Source organism: Nelusetta ayraudi, unplaced genomic scaffold (assembly GCF_046127955.1).
Source record: "Nelusetta ayraudi isolate G7.1 ecotype Tasmania unplaced genomic scaffold, CSIRO-AGI_Nayr_v1 ptg000059l, whole genome shotgun sequence".
In the NCBI taxonomy this organism is placed as follows: Eukaryota; Metazoa; Chordata; class Actinopteri; order Tetraodontiformes; family Monacanthidae; genus Nelusetta; species Nelusetta ayraudi.
Window position 1 is genome coordinate 4,416,117 of NW_027466109.1, and position 14,677 is coordinate 4,430,793.

Genomic DNA, 14,677 nt, shown 5'->3' on the forward strand with positions numbered 1-14,677 from the left:
TTTCCCGGCTCTAAATGTGCCACAATTAAGGGCCCGCCGCTAAAGTCTCTAGTGAAAACGTTTCACTTTGTACCCTCGCAAATGAGCATCACTGACGAGGAGCAAATTTGTTAAATTATGTGGTCAAAACAAATTCTTACTTGGTCTGTAAACATTAAGTAGAAACCCCTCATGAAACCTCAGCATCAAACTATTGCGGTCTTTGATTTTCATGATTCTTTCTTTTCCCTTCTAATGGAATTCCTGAGGAAGAGAGCAGCCCGGTGTTTGCAGTCAGTCATGTGTGTGTGGAGATAGGTAGAGGGTGTAAGAACCTGATAAGAACCATTCCAGTTGCTTCCTGTCCGTGGGTGTGCACGCACGTGTCCTCGCGCCGCACATACAGCAAACACAGACATTGAGCTGGCGGGCGGGAGGAACCCGGAGGAGCCGACAGCAGGCAGCGAGGACGGCCAGCTCTCAGATGGATGCTGCGCTCCGGTCCAAGTATGCAATCAAAGGCTGCGTGCAGCTCATGTCTAATCTATTCAGCAGAGGCTAATTGCGCGACTCGCCCCTTGCGGCTTCTTTCCAGTGTCATTCCGGGACGACCTGGAAACAGAGCCTTATATAGAGCAGCGCCGAGGAACATGTATTTCCAACCGCGGTCCAACTGCTCAATCTGAATTACTTTTCACTCTGAGAATCTTAATTAGAATATGAAGATTGGGGGATTACAGGGACACTTGACTGGAGTCCAAGATTGAAATCTAAATATTTTGGAAAAAAATATGTTACTGGGGAAATATTTTAAAGACTAGTTGTTTTTGCCATCAAAAGCAACTTCTTATTGCACTTGATGGTTGTTTAACCAATTCTACATTGAATCCAGATTAGTTTTATTCATTAAGACAAAGCTTTAAAATGTCCACAAAAACCAATTAGCGTCTTCTGCAAAGCTGAGTTTTCTTTTTTAGATGCACGTTGTGTCTCAGATTTACTCGACCCACATAACAAAGTGAACTCCATGTTTTTTAATTACAAAGTTTTTTTCCCCTCCCCTCATCTGTTCTTTACGCTCCTGGGACGCTGTGGAGAAACCAGTCCCAGCTCCCACTCTTCACTTCCACTCAGCTGTGAAGTTTTACCATCCAACGATGCCACGGGTGTATTAAGTGACGAGCGGCGCTCCCATAAATCCGTGCACACGTCGCTCCTCAAGATCCTCTATATAAAAAAAAGCACCGTCTCCACTCGCTTCCTGCTCGCAGGCTGATTACAATCTAACCGCTGGGGCTCGGGCAGAAGTGAAAGGACAGGAGGTGCACAGGTTGGGATAATGGAGAACATATTTAAAATAAATTCAACGTCTTGGGAAATGGCGACCGGCCGCTCTCGGGCCAAAATGTAGGCGTGGAGGAATGCGATTGCATTAAATCCCTCCTTTATGGTCGGATCTCAAAAATCCCATTTAACATAGTGCGTTTTATTGCAGGCGCTGGGCTCGCAGGCACCGCAGGCCTTCACTCTGCCGCATAACGACTTGATCCCCGAGCTGTTTGCTCGCCTAATATAATCTAATGTCTGTGTCCACTTGTATCCGTGTCAAGTGGCTGTTTGTCAAGCGTGTTTTTCTTTTTCTTCTTCTTCTTCTTCGTCTTCCTGCTTTTGCGTTTTTGGCCAAAAAAAATAAAAATGAGTAAACAAACAGATTTAATGGCTGCTCCAGCTGCCTTTCCCTTGGACCGCTTCACTTCCAGCCTGAAGCAGGTCCAGAGCGCAGAAAGAAAACAGGAGTGTCGGGAAAGAGCCGGGGCAGCACTCGGGTCAACGTCCTCTAGAGTTACCCGTGTCGCGGTCCAGTCCAGGGGCTTTTTTTTTTTTTTTTTTTTCACAGGGCAATTAAAACCTCGCAGCGTGGGTATAAAGTGGTCGAGGCAGGAAATCCATCGCCGTCTCGGCTCAGCACCCTACTTTCCTCTCGCCACACACCTACACCTTCCTGCCGCGCAATCGCTTTCACGCGCGTCTCCGCGACTGCCAGGGAACATCTGCGAGCGTGCGCACGTCCAAACAGACATTCTTTATTTTTCCTCATGTCAGCTGACAGGTAATTAATACAAATTATGAGAGGGGTGGAAAAAAAAAGAAGAGAGGCTCCATCAGGCGCAATTGAGTCGCCGCGGGCGGTTTTTAAGAGAGTCTGACTGAGCAGAAATGTTCTCTCGGCGGAGCTCGACGTCGGGGGCCAAGATTTTATGATACTGATGGTCCACAGAAGAAAGTCTGTTAACCCGCATCTCCGGCTTTCAGTCAGCGGGATGATTTCCAAAATATGATTCGCTGAGCTCACGCTGTCGTGACTCTGCAGTGCGTCAGGGAAAATCAACTTGACTCAGCGTTTGTTTGTTTGTTCTCGTTGCTGTTTTTGTGCAACCCAAAGTCCTTTCGATAAACCTTCACCATTAACTTTCATTTATTTACATTTGACTCAATTTTTTTCCCCCTGGTCACTGCACACATGTGTATTACCCAACTGTGCTACTCCTGACCACAAACAAAGGTTCAATGGCAGTTTTTCCCAGGGATTTTTCCCTGGTAAGCTTCATGCGTTGTTCCCCCGCCCACCTTTTGCGGACACCAACTCGGCTCTTCATGTTAGTTTGTTACTCGGTAGCAGTTGAGCATCCACGGCCGGCACGAAACATCAAGCACGATGGGGGTCAGCTGGACTCCTATCACTGACGCAAAACAAGCTATTGATAAACCCTCGGTGCTGTCCGTGGTGCTGAAGTTGCACACGCATTTCGACGTGATGCAGGCGACCACGGTGGCACGCGGCTCACTGCGGCGTCCCTGCGACGTGCCGCCGGCTGTTGCAAGAGAGCTCGGATTCACTTTGAGCGGACGTAGGGGGTACAGGTTTAAAGCAAGCCAAAACTTTTAAACAAATGGTTAAATCCATCAGATGCACAGACAGCTAGCCCAGCGTATGGATGGATGCGAAATGGGCAATTTTTTTTTTTTTTTGGCTGAACATTGTTTTTGCTTATTGCACGTTGTTAAAATTGCAGCGCAGCTTTTGTTTCCCCACCGTCTCTGCACAGCGGTTCCCGTTGCTTTTGGCCCACTGCGGTCGCTGCTGTTTACTATTAGCTGCGGCGTTATGCAACAGCATCAGCGTTCCGTGTGCGGCCGAGCGAAAGCATCACTGTTTCCCCAACAGAAAGAAATAGTCGGCGGAGGGTGACGGCTGGTTCCTGTTGCGCTGCGACCCTCCGCTCCCTCCGACACGCGCCGGACTCAAGACTGTGCGGCGTTTTCCCTTAAAAAAAACAAAAACAAAAAAAAAAGCTGAAAAAATTGGCCGTGCGCTGTGTTGTTGGAGCTTCATTAGGTCGACTTCATCAGGTTTTCATTTGCCAGTCCTCTGGCTGCCGCTGACGATCCTGATTGAAAACATCCTGTGGAATTTCCTGACGCTGCCATGGCCTCCACACCACGTCACACACACACACGCGCGTGCTCGCATGTGTGCAACACAGAGGTCACATGACCTGAGGTATTCTCCCCCTCCCTCCACCTCCATTAAGTGGCCATAGCTTTCAGAGTTGCGTACGTGGCGCTCCTCTGCGTTCGATACGTGCTCCGCTTCGCGCCGGTTCGCTGAAAAAACAACTTTTGTCGTGCACGTTTCAGGGGCCAACGGCTCTCCAATAATGGCCCCTTGTGCGGGCGCCTTGCGGTCCCGTGTGTTTTTTTTTCTCAGTTGCTCTTGGTGCTGCGGTGTGGAAGTGATGACAGAGGGGAAGAGCAGGCTTGGCGTTCCCATCCCTGCGTCTCCGTGGTTCTTCTTCTCCTGGAGCGCCTTGGGTTCATTTTTCCTCTCGGGTCGGTCTGCCTGTTGCAGCCTGTGCTCATGTTTCACCCCTCACTCCGTTAAAAGCTCACTCAAGCCACTTAGATGCTGCTCTGTCCTACCAGCGCTGTCTCTTCTTTTTCTTTTTTTTTATCCAAAGGAAGTGATCCGCTCTCTGGCGGTCCCTCATCACACCAAGTGACAAAACCCACGGGCGGTGGGAGACGGATGTTCCTCCGACCGCCATGCTGACAGTGCAGCTTAGCACACTTTAAGATGTGCCTTTTTAAAAAGGAGCTTGGCTTGGCGTAGACAGCAGCGACAGTGCGAAGAGAGTCTTAACTCACTCTCTCTCTCTCTCTCTCTCTCTCTCTCTCTCTCTCTCTCCCTCTCTCTCTCTCGCTCTCTCTCTCTCCCTCTCTCTCACACACACACACACATAGACACAAGTGTGCTCGCCTCAGTGGAAACACTCGTCCTTGAAGGCTCTGACTTGTCACAAGTGAACATATGTATCATATGAAGTGCACGCACGCACGCACGCACGCACGCACACACACACACACACACACATGATAGTCAGAATCCAGGTAAAATCAACAGGTGCTTGTTGCTTGGAAAGGGTGAAAAATTGACCTTCTAAAGTTATGAATAAAATCTTTATTTATCTGTCTATCTTGTCGGATAGTATTAAACTGGCAACGTCAAAGTGATAATAAAATTATGGCTCAGCTCAGTTTCCACTGGGGAGCGCGTCTGGAAAAAAACAAAACGGCCCGAGACCTTCAAGGACAGCTGTAGAAAATCTGACCACTCTTGTCTAGTTTAGGGGAGATTTCCTACAAAAATTAAAATGTATAAATATTTCAACATTGTGTGCTTATTTCTCTAGCCCTTCCCGTTAATTAAAACACCGGCCCCTCCATTCACACTGCAGCCCTACTTGTGCGGCTGCCGACTTGATTTTTCCCAGCCGCCTGAACTCCTCTTGAAAGGGAGTGGGCGTAATATCTGAGTTTGGGTGGTAATCGGAATGGCTTTTCCCGGTTTTCCTTGTACATGTTTGCATACTTGACCGTCTGACTTGGAAGGTGCAGAGTGCCCCCGCCTCCCCCATGGCTGACTTTGTCATTCGAACCCGGGTGTCTCTAAGGCGCGGTTAGCTTGACTGACGGCACTTGGACGGCCCACTGTGGCATATATTTGTGTTTGAGATTTCAAGTCTTGCGGGGCCGAGTTTCCAGCCAGGGCAGCAAAGTCCTGTTCTCACAGAGCGAGTGTTACAATGGGGCACCTCACACTCTGGAATGCCACCTCGTGAAAAAAAAAAAAAAAAAAAAAAAAAGGTCTCATGGTTGGATTCTTGCTCTTATTGAATCAGTCCACTCGGTTGGCTTGTTTGAAGCTCGCACACCTCGCGGACAACAGAGAGGCAAAGTCTGAAATATTTATGCTACATTTCCAAAAAAAAAAATCATGCGAATGTTTCAAGCTTGGCTCACCCGGTCGAATTTTAACGCACTGACTCGGGAGCACAAAGGTCCAATTCTTTAGGGCCGATGTGGTGTGGCCGATAATTTCACCCAGTCGCCTTTTCCAGGTGTAAGTCAGCCCCGGGTTCGAATGAAAACCAGCCGCCCTTGTGCGCTTTTTTGCGTGCAGGCGTGCTCGCGGTCGCAGACGCAACCGCCAGCCAAGGCACTTCTCTCTGAGGTCACGCCCCCGCTGTGCCTGCGCAGACGCATGCCAACGCACACAAACTACCCTCCTCTCCTCCTCCTTCTCCTTCCCACACAGGACGACAATTAAGCCTTCGCTAATAATGCACATAAACAAGATTACCTGCATGTGTAAATCAGTCCCCCCGCCCCCCGACCCCTCTGACTGTAGAAACTCTGTGTTTTCCTTTGAGTTATCAGAATCTTTTCTCTCCCGAGCTGCATGTATAAAGTCAACACGGGAAGGAAATGAAGCAAGAATGAGACGGAGGAGATAAAGGCAGAGCGCTGCTCCACTGCCAAATCTTCTACTAGTGTGTTTGTGTGTGTGTGTGTTTTGTTTACAGTGGGTGGCTGGCTGTTTGTGTATGTCAATAAAAAGGGCTATTTCTCCACTACCAGCTACTCCCCGCACTCCTATTGTCTCAGCAGGGGTGGAGGGTAAAAACCGCAGCTGACAGAAACAAAACAAAAAAATGCTTTAAAAAAAACAAGCAACAGGGTAATTTTCACTTCATTTTGTTAGCTCCGCGGCTCCACTCCCAGTCCCTCCCGTGGCCTTTCATTGTTGCACCTTTTGTGCTCTCCTGCCTTCCACACCCTTTTCCTGCCACTGGAGCTTTGCCGCGCTCGCGCAATCTAAATATTTAAACTTCAGGGATGACTTGAAAGCGGACTGGACTACCGCTGAGGCCACCCTGCAGCCTCTCCGACACCGGCCGTCCTTCGGAAAGTCGGCTTCTGGGTCTGAAACCTCATGCTGCTTTCCGTGACTTTTGCTTCTGAGCAGAGCACAAACCGTCCGCAGCTGTCCCTCGTGGGGCTGGGAGGCCGGCAGTCACACTGTGTTAGGGTGCGCTGAAGTCATCGCCGAGATGAGGAGAGCGAGTGAAGGCCGTTTGTGACTGAGCTTTTGTTTTCCCTCTTTTTCTCTGGCTCTGGTGAAAGAAAAATTCAACGGCAAAGTACAGGGATGCCGACCAAGTTTTTACTGGTCCTTTTAAAATATGATAGGCTACTTCTGTATTGTTTGCTCGTGACAGATTGACCTGAGGCGTACATGCAAACTAATAAAAATTAGCTACGAAGAAACCCACGAGGAAAACTGGATTCGATTTTTCTGTCTTCTCTGTGGAAAATTGAGCTAATGAGCACAAGACAGATTAAAAAGCTGATGATCTTTACCTTTGACTGCTATTCAAATCTGCCGTATTAAGCAGAATGGGGCAATTGTGCATGTCCAGAGTTGAACCATTCTAATGATTTAATCAGAGGTGAAATGCCACCAAGTGCAGTTTAAACCTGTATAAATCTGGCAGGCAGACGGCATAATGAGCAGTCGTCCGTCTCAGTTTTGAGGATAATGGAACAGTGCCACTGTCAAAATGTCAAAGCCTGATTTGTAATAGGTCAGTGCATTAAGATATGAGCGAATTTAGCAAACAGAAAAAAATTCAGCTGTGTCCCCTGCAGTCGCTCCAAATATGTCTCTTAAACAACCGAGAGTTTCTGCCTTCTCCTCTTCTCTCCTCTTCTCCTCTCTTCTCCTCCTCTCCTCTTCTCCTCTCATGTCACTGTGAGTTGCTACTGCTGTTCGGGCCCCATTTTTACAATCACGGGGCGGAGCTCTGGTTTGTCAGTCTTTGACAACTTCCACGGCGACGCCGCGACTGGAATTAGGCGGCCGGGTTTTGGCAGCGATGCGCCGAGCACGAGGCCGATCTAAAGGGGGCGCCGTCTGAAGCTGGCCGCCGGTCTCCCGGTGGTCCCACACCTCAAACCCTCCCCTTCGCCTCAATTTGTCACGCATCCCGCCGCCTGACGTCCCGTGGCAGGCGCGCAGGAAAAACATTTCAGAAGCAGTTAGAGCGAGACACCGGCTTGTCAAACACGGAGCTGTTGTGTTTCCCCCTCTGGTTTCCTCTCTCCTCCGTCTCTCTGTGTTCTCCTCCTCCTCCTCCCTCACGGTCTCATCCCCCCTTTTAATCTGCCGCCGCCGCCGCCGCTCGTTGCTGGGAGGTAGCGGCCTGTGTTTGTTTACATCGCATTGCGGCGACGGCACCCAGCGTGCGTTCCGGCTTAAGTGCAGGACGCACGTCGAGTCGATTATTCTGGGCCTCTGATTAATGCGCCGCGTCCATTCTCTCCCTCCGTCCTCACCTCGTCCGTCCTGTCATGAACCTTTGTGTTTATTCGGGCCACCGTTAAAGTACAGAGTATAATTCTCTACCCCACACACACCCACCACCACCCACCACCACCTCGAAAGCCTCTCACTGCCGGTCGTCTGATTGCACTTTTCATACGAGGTGGTCTGCGCTCGAGCCAAGTCAAAGATTTTTTTTTTTTTTTTCAGAAATCTTTTTTTTTGTTTGAAACCACCAGTGCGCATCGGTCGATCCGTTGCTTACACAAGCGTAATTGCAAACACATTCGGCTGTGAGAAAAATGAAAAATAACATCATTTTCCTCTCGCGAGTCTTTATTCTGGCACTTTAAGACCCTGGTTTCCGCTCACTTCCCGTCACCTGGACTCGACACCACGGGAGCTGCAACAAGGATGTGAGGAGATGAAAGAGACGCCAGGTTGACTTAATCCAACCACATACGGGAGGGGAGGCTGAACTCGAGGTGGAGCAAAGAGAGAAAATGGGGCGTGAAAAGATAAGAGAGGGGGTAAAGACTTGCCGGGTCGACCCTGGGTGGCAACACAGAATAAAAGAGATGGGGAAAAAAACAAGAGGCACCGACGATTCAAATATATTACAGCGCTGAGAACAGATAAAGGCCATTGTTCCCGAGACAAGTGAGCGGTAGCTGCAGTAAATACAGACGCTCAGTCAGACGGAGGGGAAGGTGGAGCGCCGTGACTCACCCCGGTAATGATGGATGGAGAGGTTATTTGACTGGGGACTAACTGGGTCATTAACTCGGGGAGCCACCCTGTGAGGTCGTTTCGCACGCCACCAAAAAAAAAAAAAAAAAAAAAAAAAATTGTCACAGTCGTGCTCGTTCCCCCACCTGAGTCATTTTTTGGCCAAAATATTTAAAGTGTGAGGCTTTTCGTGTTGACGAGGGCGATGACGGCAGAGTGGCAAAAGCAGCTCAGCAGCTCCGATATGTGATAGTCACCGGTGGCGGTGCAGAGGCCTCAGGACTCAGGCTGAGCTGCAGATTACTGGGCAGACTGGCAGCGTAAATAAAGATGAAAGCACAAGCAAGTTTGGAAATGACATTTATGGCCTGAGGCCTTTCTGTGAGCAGTTTACATGTTCTGCCTGTGTCTGCGTGGGTTCTCTCCAGGCTCCAAAGACATGCATGTGAGGTGAATTGGGAACTCTAAATTTGTACGTGAGAGTGAACGGTTGTTTGTCTTTGTTTGTGCCTGCGATGAACTGGTGACCCGTCAAGGGTGTAACCCTGCCTTCACCCCTGTGACGGCTGCAATAGGCTCCAGCAGACCCAGAATGTAGGAGAAAGTGGGTAAAGAAGATGAACGATTTGAGAAAGATGATAATATAGTTATGACTGTGTAATAATAAAAATGTTTTTAAACAATCTTAAAGCACTAGTCTAACATAATATTCAGTGTAATAGTAGTATTTGTCCCTACTCAGTCAGTTAACTCCCTTTCACTTCAACAGCTCTGAGTGATTGATGTCAAGGAGGGAGGTTGCAAACAAAAGGCTAACTATGCTGTTTTCTGTATGTTTTCTCTGCAGTTTTTTGTGATAAATAACAATTATAAAATGGGTATAATATAAAACTATTGTCACAATATTTTTCCTGTTTTAGAGTCATTTTGACATACTGCAAAGAAAAGTAAGAAGAACACGAAAAGCTGCTTAGCTTGCTCAGTTACTCTGATTTGGCTTTGAAGTGGAGGTGAATATAGACTGTCTGAATGTAGAATCATGTGCTGCTGCTGCTGCTGCCGCTGCCGCCGCTGCCGCCGACCTGTTCCACAGAGTTCCACAAAAAGCAGCAGCAAATTTGAGCCAGCTGACTTTGACTAATGGAGCTGTTTGCTGGACTTCCTCTCTCCGCTTCAGAAGCATCAAAGTGTTTACCGTCTGGATACTCCACATACAAACACACTTAGCCGCCCAACCTCAACGCCGCAGACACACACCCGCACATGCGCGTGCATGCACGCGCTCACACATGCGCGTGTGTTCACAGACGCGGGCGGAGATGATCCTCAGAGAGAGACACAAACAAGAACAGACATCAGCAGTAAATACCTGCTTCAAACTGTGAAGTCTATTTCTATATACTTTTTTTTTTTTTTTTTACTTTTTTTTTTTTTGACAAATTGTTCCCACTCCGGGAAATGTGCAATTCCCTCAATTGGAGTTCAAACATTGACGCCATCAACATTTGGGAAACGGTGGTTTTCGCAAAGAGAATGCCAGTTTGTGGCTGAGTGGGAGAACTGGGCCATAAGTGTGTGTTTATTGCTGTTTGCAGTTTATTCCTGACTTCCCAAAGGTTGTCGTTTCCTTTTTCTTTTCTTTTTTTTTTTTTTTTTTATCATTGCAGGCCTTTGGGTTGTTTAAGGAGTGGGTGCCTGTTTACAGGATCCTGGAAATTGCAAATCAGATAAAGGATTAAATAGTTGATGTAACGGTTTTAAAGGACAAAAAAAATAGTCTGCTTGTAATGAAGGAAAACCACCGATTAGCACAGTAAACAGTCGCAACATCCACACACGAGTCTGCACGTGCGTGCGTGTGTGTGTGTGTGCACGTGTGTGTGTGTCGCTCCCGACACCCAAACGGAGGAAATCAAGTCAACACATCCAACAGTGGGTTTGACCTCCCACCCGACAGAACACACAGGAGGTGTTCTCCTCTGCCGCCGGCCGGCCGGCTGGCCTGAAGAAAATTAATGAAATGGCTGCTTGACACAGTTATGAGGGTTGTTGAATCTGTCAGTGTGCAGTCACACAATGAGTCCACTCTGGCTGCCGCTCCTGGTCTGGAGTCGGGGATGATAGAAAAGACAGAAGAATGTGGGGAGATGAGCAGGAGAGTAACGCAGCAGATGTCTGCAGAAGCGGGACTGGATTACATGCAATATGGTAGCTTTTTATTTTTTTTTTTCTTCCCCAGTACGTGCTGTGTAAAGTTGCACTGATTGCTGCCTCCTCTGTGTTAACATCTTCATAACACTAATGAGATAATGCCGCTCATTTATTACGATTTATATCGCCAGAGACGATATTATATTGAAAACAAGGCAGGAAAAAACACTTAATATTCAATTCTTATGTTATTTTTCCTGGGTAACATTTTAAAGGTGCAAAGTCTCTTTACCATTGCCGTGTTATATAATGGGTCTCTGCTTTCTTGGTGCATTTTCTGGAAACATGAGAAATCCGTCCTGTAATTCTTTGTCTTGCTCAGTGGAGTAAAACATTCTAGAGAATCCCTGCTGCACACGAGGCCGACTGAGACTGAGTCCAGTCAAATAGTTTGCCACTAGAGAAGAATCCCTTGTTGTTCACCGTCCAACCTTTTGTAATCGGCTCTAGTCTGTGTTTCTCCCTATTTAGGTTCTGTTTGATCAGTGCGGGTGTGTTTAGGTAACAATACGATTCAGTCTGCTGCGCGCTGACATTCTGTCGACTAATATTGAAAGCAAAGGAGACAAATGAAGTTTAATTATTGTCGCAAGTAGTTTTTCCACATCTGTCAGCTTTCGTAATCCTTGAAGATCTTGAAAAAACAAGGACACATCCGATGGACCTGTGAGAACATTTAGCCCGATATTTAGCAGATGTGCCCACCTTCACACACACAAACACACACACACACACACACACAATCTCACACTCTCCGCTGTGTGTAATCCCATCTGATCTCGCCGACACTGTTGTTAGAAGCCTCCTTTCACTCGGCGGCCTATCCCAGAAGTGCCTTTGAACTCGGCTGCCAAGAAAGTGTAACACCGCGTGCCTCTCGCTTTGACTTTCAGGAATGATCAGGTCCATTATGATGATAAAATTGGCAGGGGGTGAGGGGCTGAGTGGGAGCAGAAGGGCCTCGACAAAAAAAAAAAAGGAAAAAAAAGAGGCGAGTAACAGGCTCGTACATTGTCAACGTGTTGTTAATAAGCTGCAGAAGAGAAGCAGCAGAAGTGTGTGTGTGTGTGTGTGTGTGTGTGTGTGTGTGTGCGTGTGTGTGTGTGTGTGTGTGTGTGTGTGTGTGTGTGTGTGCGTGTGAATTCCTGGGTGTGTGTGCAAATGTTTGCATGTGTGTGTTATGTGCATGTGCGAGTGCAATTATGAGTTCCTGTTAGCCAGAGTGATGTCAGGCTGCATTACAGCTTATTGCCGGGTTGAGTGACACGCAGGATTATCGGTCGATGGGAGAAATTAAGAAAAAAAAAGCTTTTATCAGCAGGAGGCCGGGGCCCGAATGTTTGATGTTACTCTGCCGGAATTGTACACAAGGTGAAGGAAGGAGAGCAGGCAGAGGGTGGCGTGCCAAGAACATAGAGTTATTGCAGAGCAGCAAGCGGCCCCTAAAGAGCAAAAGTTCTCTGATGTCAAAGATATAATGCAGTGCTGGAGGCATGAAACTATCACCCCCCACACGTCAGATATGGGAAAATCATTGTCAGTGGGGAGCTCGGGCCGTCAAGTTCAAGTGTTTCTGCGACCCCGTTATCTTGTTTTATTCTCACAGGCACCTAACAACTAACAGGCACAATGTCTTCATTTTTTTTCAAAAAGATCCAGTGCTGAAGAAGCAGATGCAGTGCACATTATTAGTTTTAAATATTTCTCTGTTTACATTTATTGAAGAAGCTTTTTTATTTTAAATATTTATGTAAATATTTAAAACTTTTGGTTAGTTTAGTTTTAAATATTTTGTTCCAAAAAACAGTAAATTGCCTCCGTCTCTCCATCAGCCACAGAAAAATCCATGTTGAACCCTAACTCCACTGATGATGCAAACAAACACTATCGAGTTATTAAATTTTAGGTTATTGCCACATATGCTGTACATACTAAGGTTTTGAAAGCCACCAATGATCGACAATAACAAAAAAAAAGGTGTGTGTTCTTTTTTTAACTTCTCTTGCATCATTTGTTTCTGTCGCCAGGTCACTTCCTGGGGAACCGCAGCGTGCTGGACATCCTGAGGCAGGAGGGCTACGAGATCGTCCACGTGCCGCCTGACCACCAGGAGCCCGTCACAGAGTGAGTCAACACGGACAATCTGGACAAATACAAGCTCTCAGGCAACCGTTGTCAGGCTGCTCCATTACATTACAGATCCGCACCTCCAATGACATCACGGACAGTCAAAACCGATCTGTGTGTTTGGAGCTGTTCACATTGAGACGCATCTGTCCAAATGCGATTTGAAACAACCTCCCGAAGGTGGTTTCAATACGTTTTACAAAAATCGGATTTCATGTGATTTGTGACTGTTCAGACTACAAAAGAGGCATCCGCTTTTAATCTGGGTAGGCTTAAAAATCGCATTTTGGCTGCCAGTCTGAACAAGGCCATATAGTTTGCTGTCTGTCTCTAGCGTGACTACATCCCCGTCCTGGCTCTCACAACTAAAACACAAACGCAAAACCTAGAAATCTGCGTCTACACGCAAATATTTCATTCTTAAATTGTACTTCTCATATTATCATCCAGCACACAGAGGGACCGGGGTCTCCAACCTGCACTGTGCTCTGAGTTGAGAAAAAAAACAAAAAAACTTCTGCGCCGATGCAGATTGAATTATTCTTTGGGTCAGATGAACCTCAACTATGCAGGAATCATCTGATACCTCCTCGACCCCTGGGTGCCTCCCTTCCTTCCTCTCTCCAGTCTCTCTCCTCCGGCCGCCAAAGGCCAGCCGCCAGTTGTGTTTCTGCCCCGCCCCCTCCCTCCTCCACTGTCAACACAAACACACATGTGCGTGCGGGGGAGAGCGGAACGTGCACGGTGCCAAGGGAGGGAGCGGGGACCTCGGTCTTATAATCAGACTCGCGCAACTTACAGACTTACAGATGTCCCGGCGTGTGTGTTTAAGTGAAAAACAAGAAGAAGGTCTACAAGAGCCACCACGGCATAGGGTGAAAAGAGGGGAGGGCGAAGGCGAAGACAGAGGGTGCCTCACGTTGAGAGCGTTGACTGCGTGCGTCTGTCCGAGAGAGAGCTGCAGCTGGAAGCCTGTGAGCAGCAGCCGAGGCCTCTGGCCAGTGGCTCTTATTCAAGAGCTGTCAAGTGGACCGACTTTCTGCGGTCGCTAGAAAACACTCAAGTATGGTGCTAACACGCACGCGCTCGCGCACAACCGCGTGGCCGCACACTTATGCAGGCGCGTGTGTGTGGACTTTGAAACGGTGCCTTCAGGATACAAGGTGACATTTCAGGCGAGAGGAAAAACACCACAAGATGGCTGAATTAGAGGTGTTTATTGGGGCCGTTAGCCTCAGACCAGAGCCATTACGGGGGCCGATAGGCCCGAGCAGCCCGACAGTTGAAGTCGCGGCTAAGTTCCTTCCTGTAATCCATCACGAGGCGTGTTAGCGGTAATGTGATTTCTTTTGGTTTTTTCGCTTCGTGGACGGTTTGTACCGTCTGGTTTGGACTGGCACCGACGTCTCTCGCTCTCGGGCGGCTACTTGTGGTCGGGTCTCACTTTTCCGACTCTCTTGCCCGTAAAACCGACTGTGGACATCAGTGGATCTGATGGACACGCTTTATGGAGCCTCCCGAACGAAAGACTACTAAAGCCTTGAGGATTGTTAAGGGACTTTTTCGGGGGGGAATGTTATTTCAATAATGAAACCGACAGAGCGCCTGCGTTCAAACATCTGCTGCTTTGCCCCCGGGGCGGACTGCAGAGTCCAGGCTTGTAATCTGCAAATGGGACCCGGGACGGCGGCGCGTTTTCATGGAAATCTTAGTTCTCCTTTGTTGTTGTGGCCTCTTGTTGTTTGGCGCAGGGCGTCATTTGTGTTGGCATCCTTTCATTGTGGCCGGGGAGACGTACGTGTAAACATTCCCCCAACAAACGTGGTCACATGTGGCCTCAGAACCACGTCAGAGGGTGGTCCGACGATCCAATCTATAAATGGCTCTCGATGCCGAGTTCACACCTGC

The 14,677-nt window shown here is 48.1% G+C and overlaps 2 protein-coding genes across 2 annotated transcripts in view; one reads left to right on the forward strand and one right to left on the reverse strand.

Annotated features, from left to right (window-relative positions):
- Window positions 1-14,677, forward strand: part of trabd2b (TraB domain containing 2B) — a 61,708-nt gene that overhangs the window by 44,633 nt on the left and 2,398 nt on the right. Inside the window, exon 5 of the mRNA XM_076039654.1 lies at window positions 12,670-12,766. Coding sequence (XP_075895769.1) covers window positions 12,670-12,766 — 97 coding nt within the window. The remainder of the gene's footprint in view (window positions 1-12,669; window positions 12,767-14,677) is intronic.
- The window catches only part of foxd2 (forkhead box D2), a 122,939-nt gene that overhangs the window by 29,812 nt on the left and 78,450 nt on the right, over window positions 1-14,677 (reverse strand). The window lies entirely within an intron of this gene.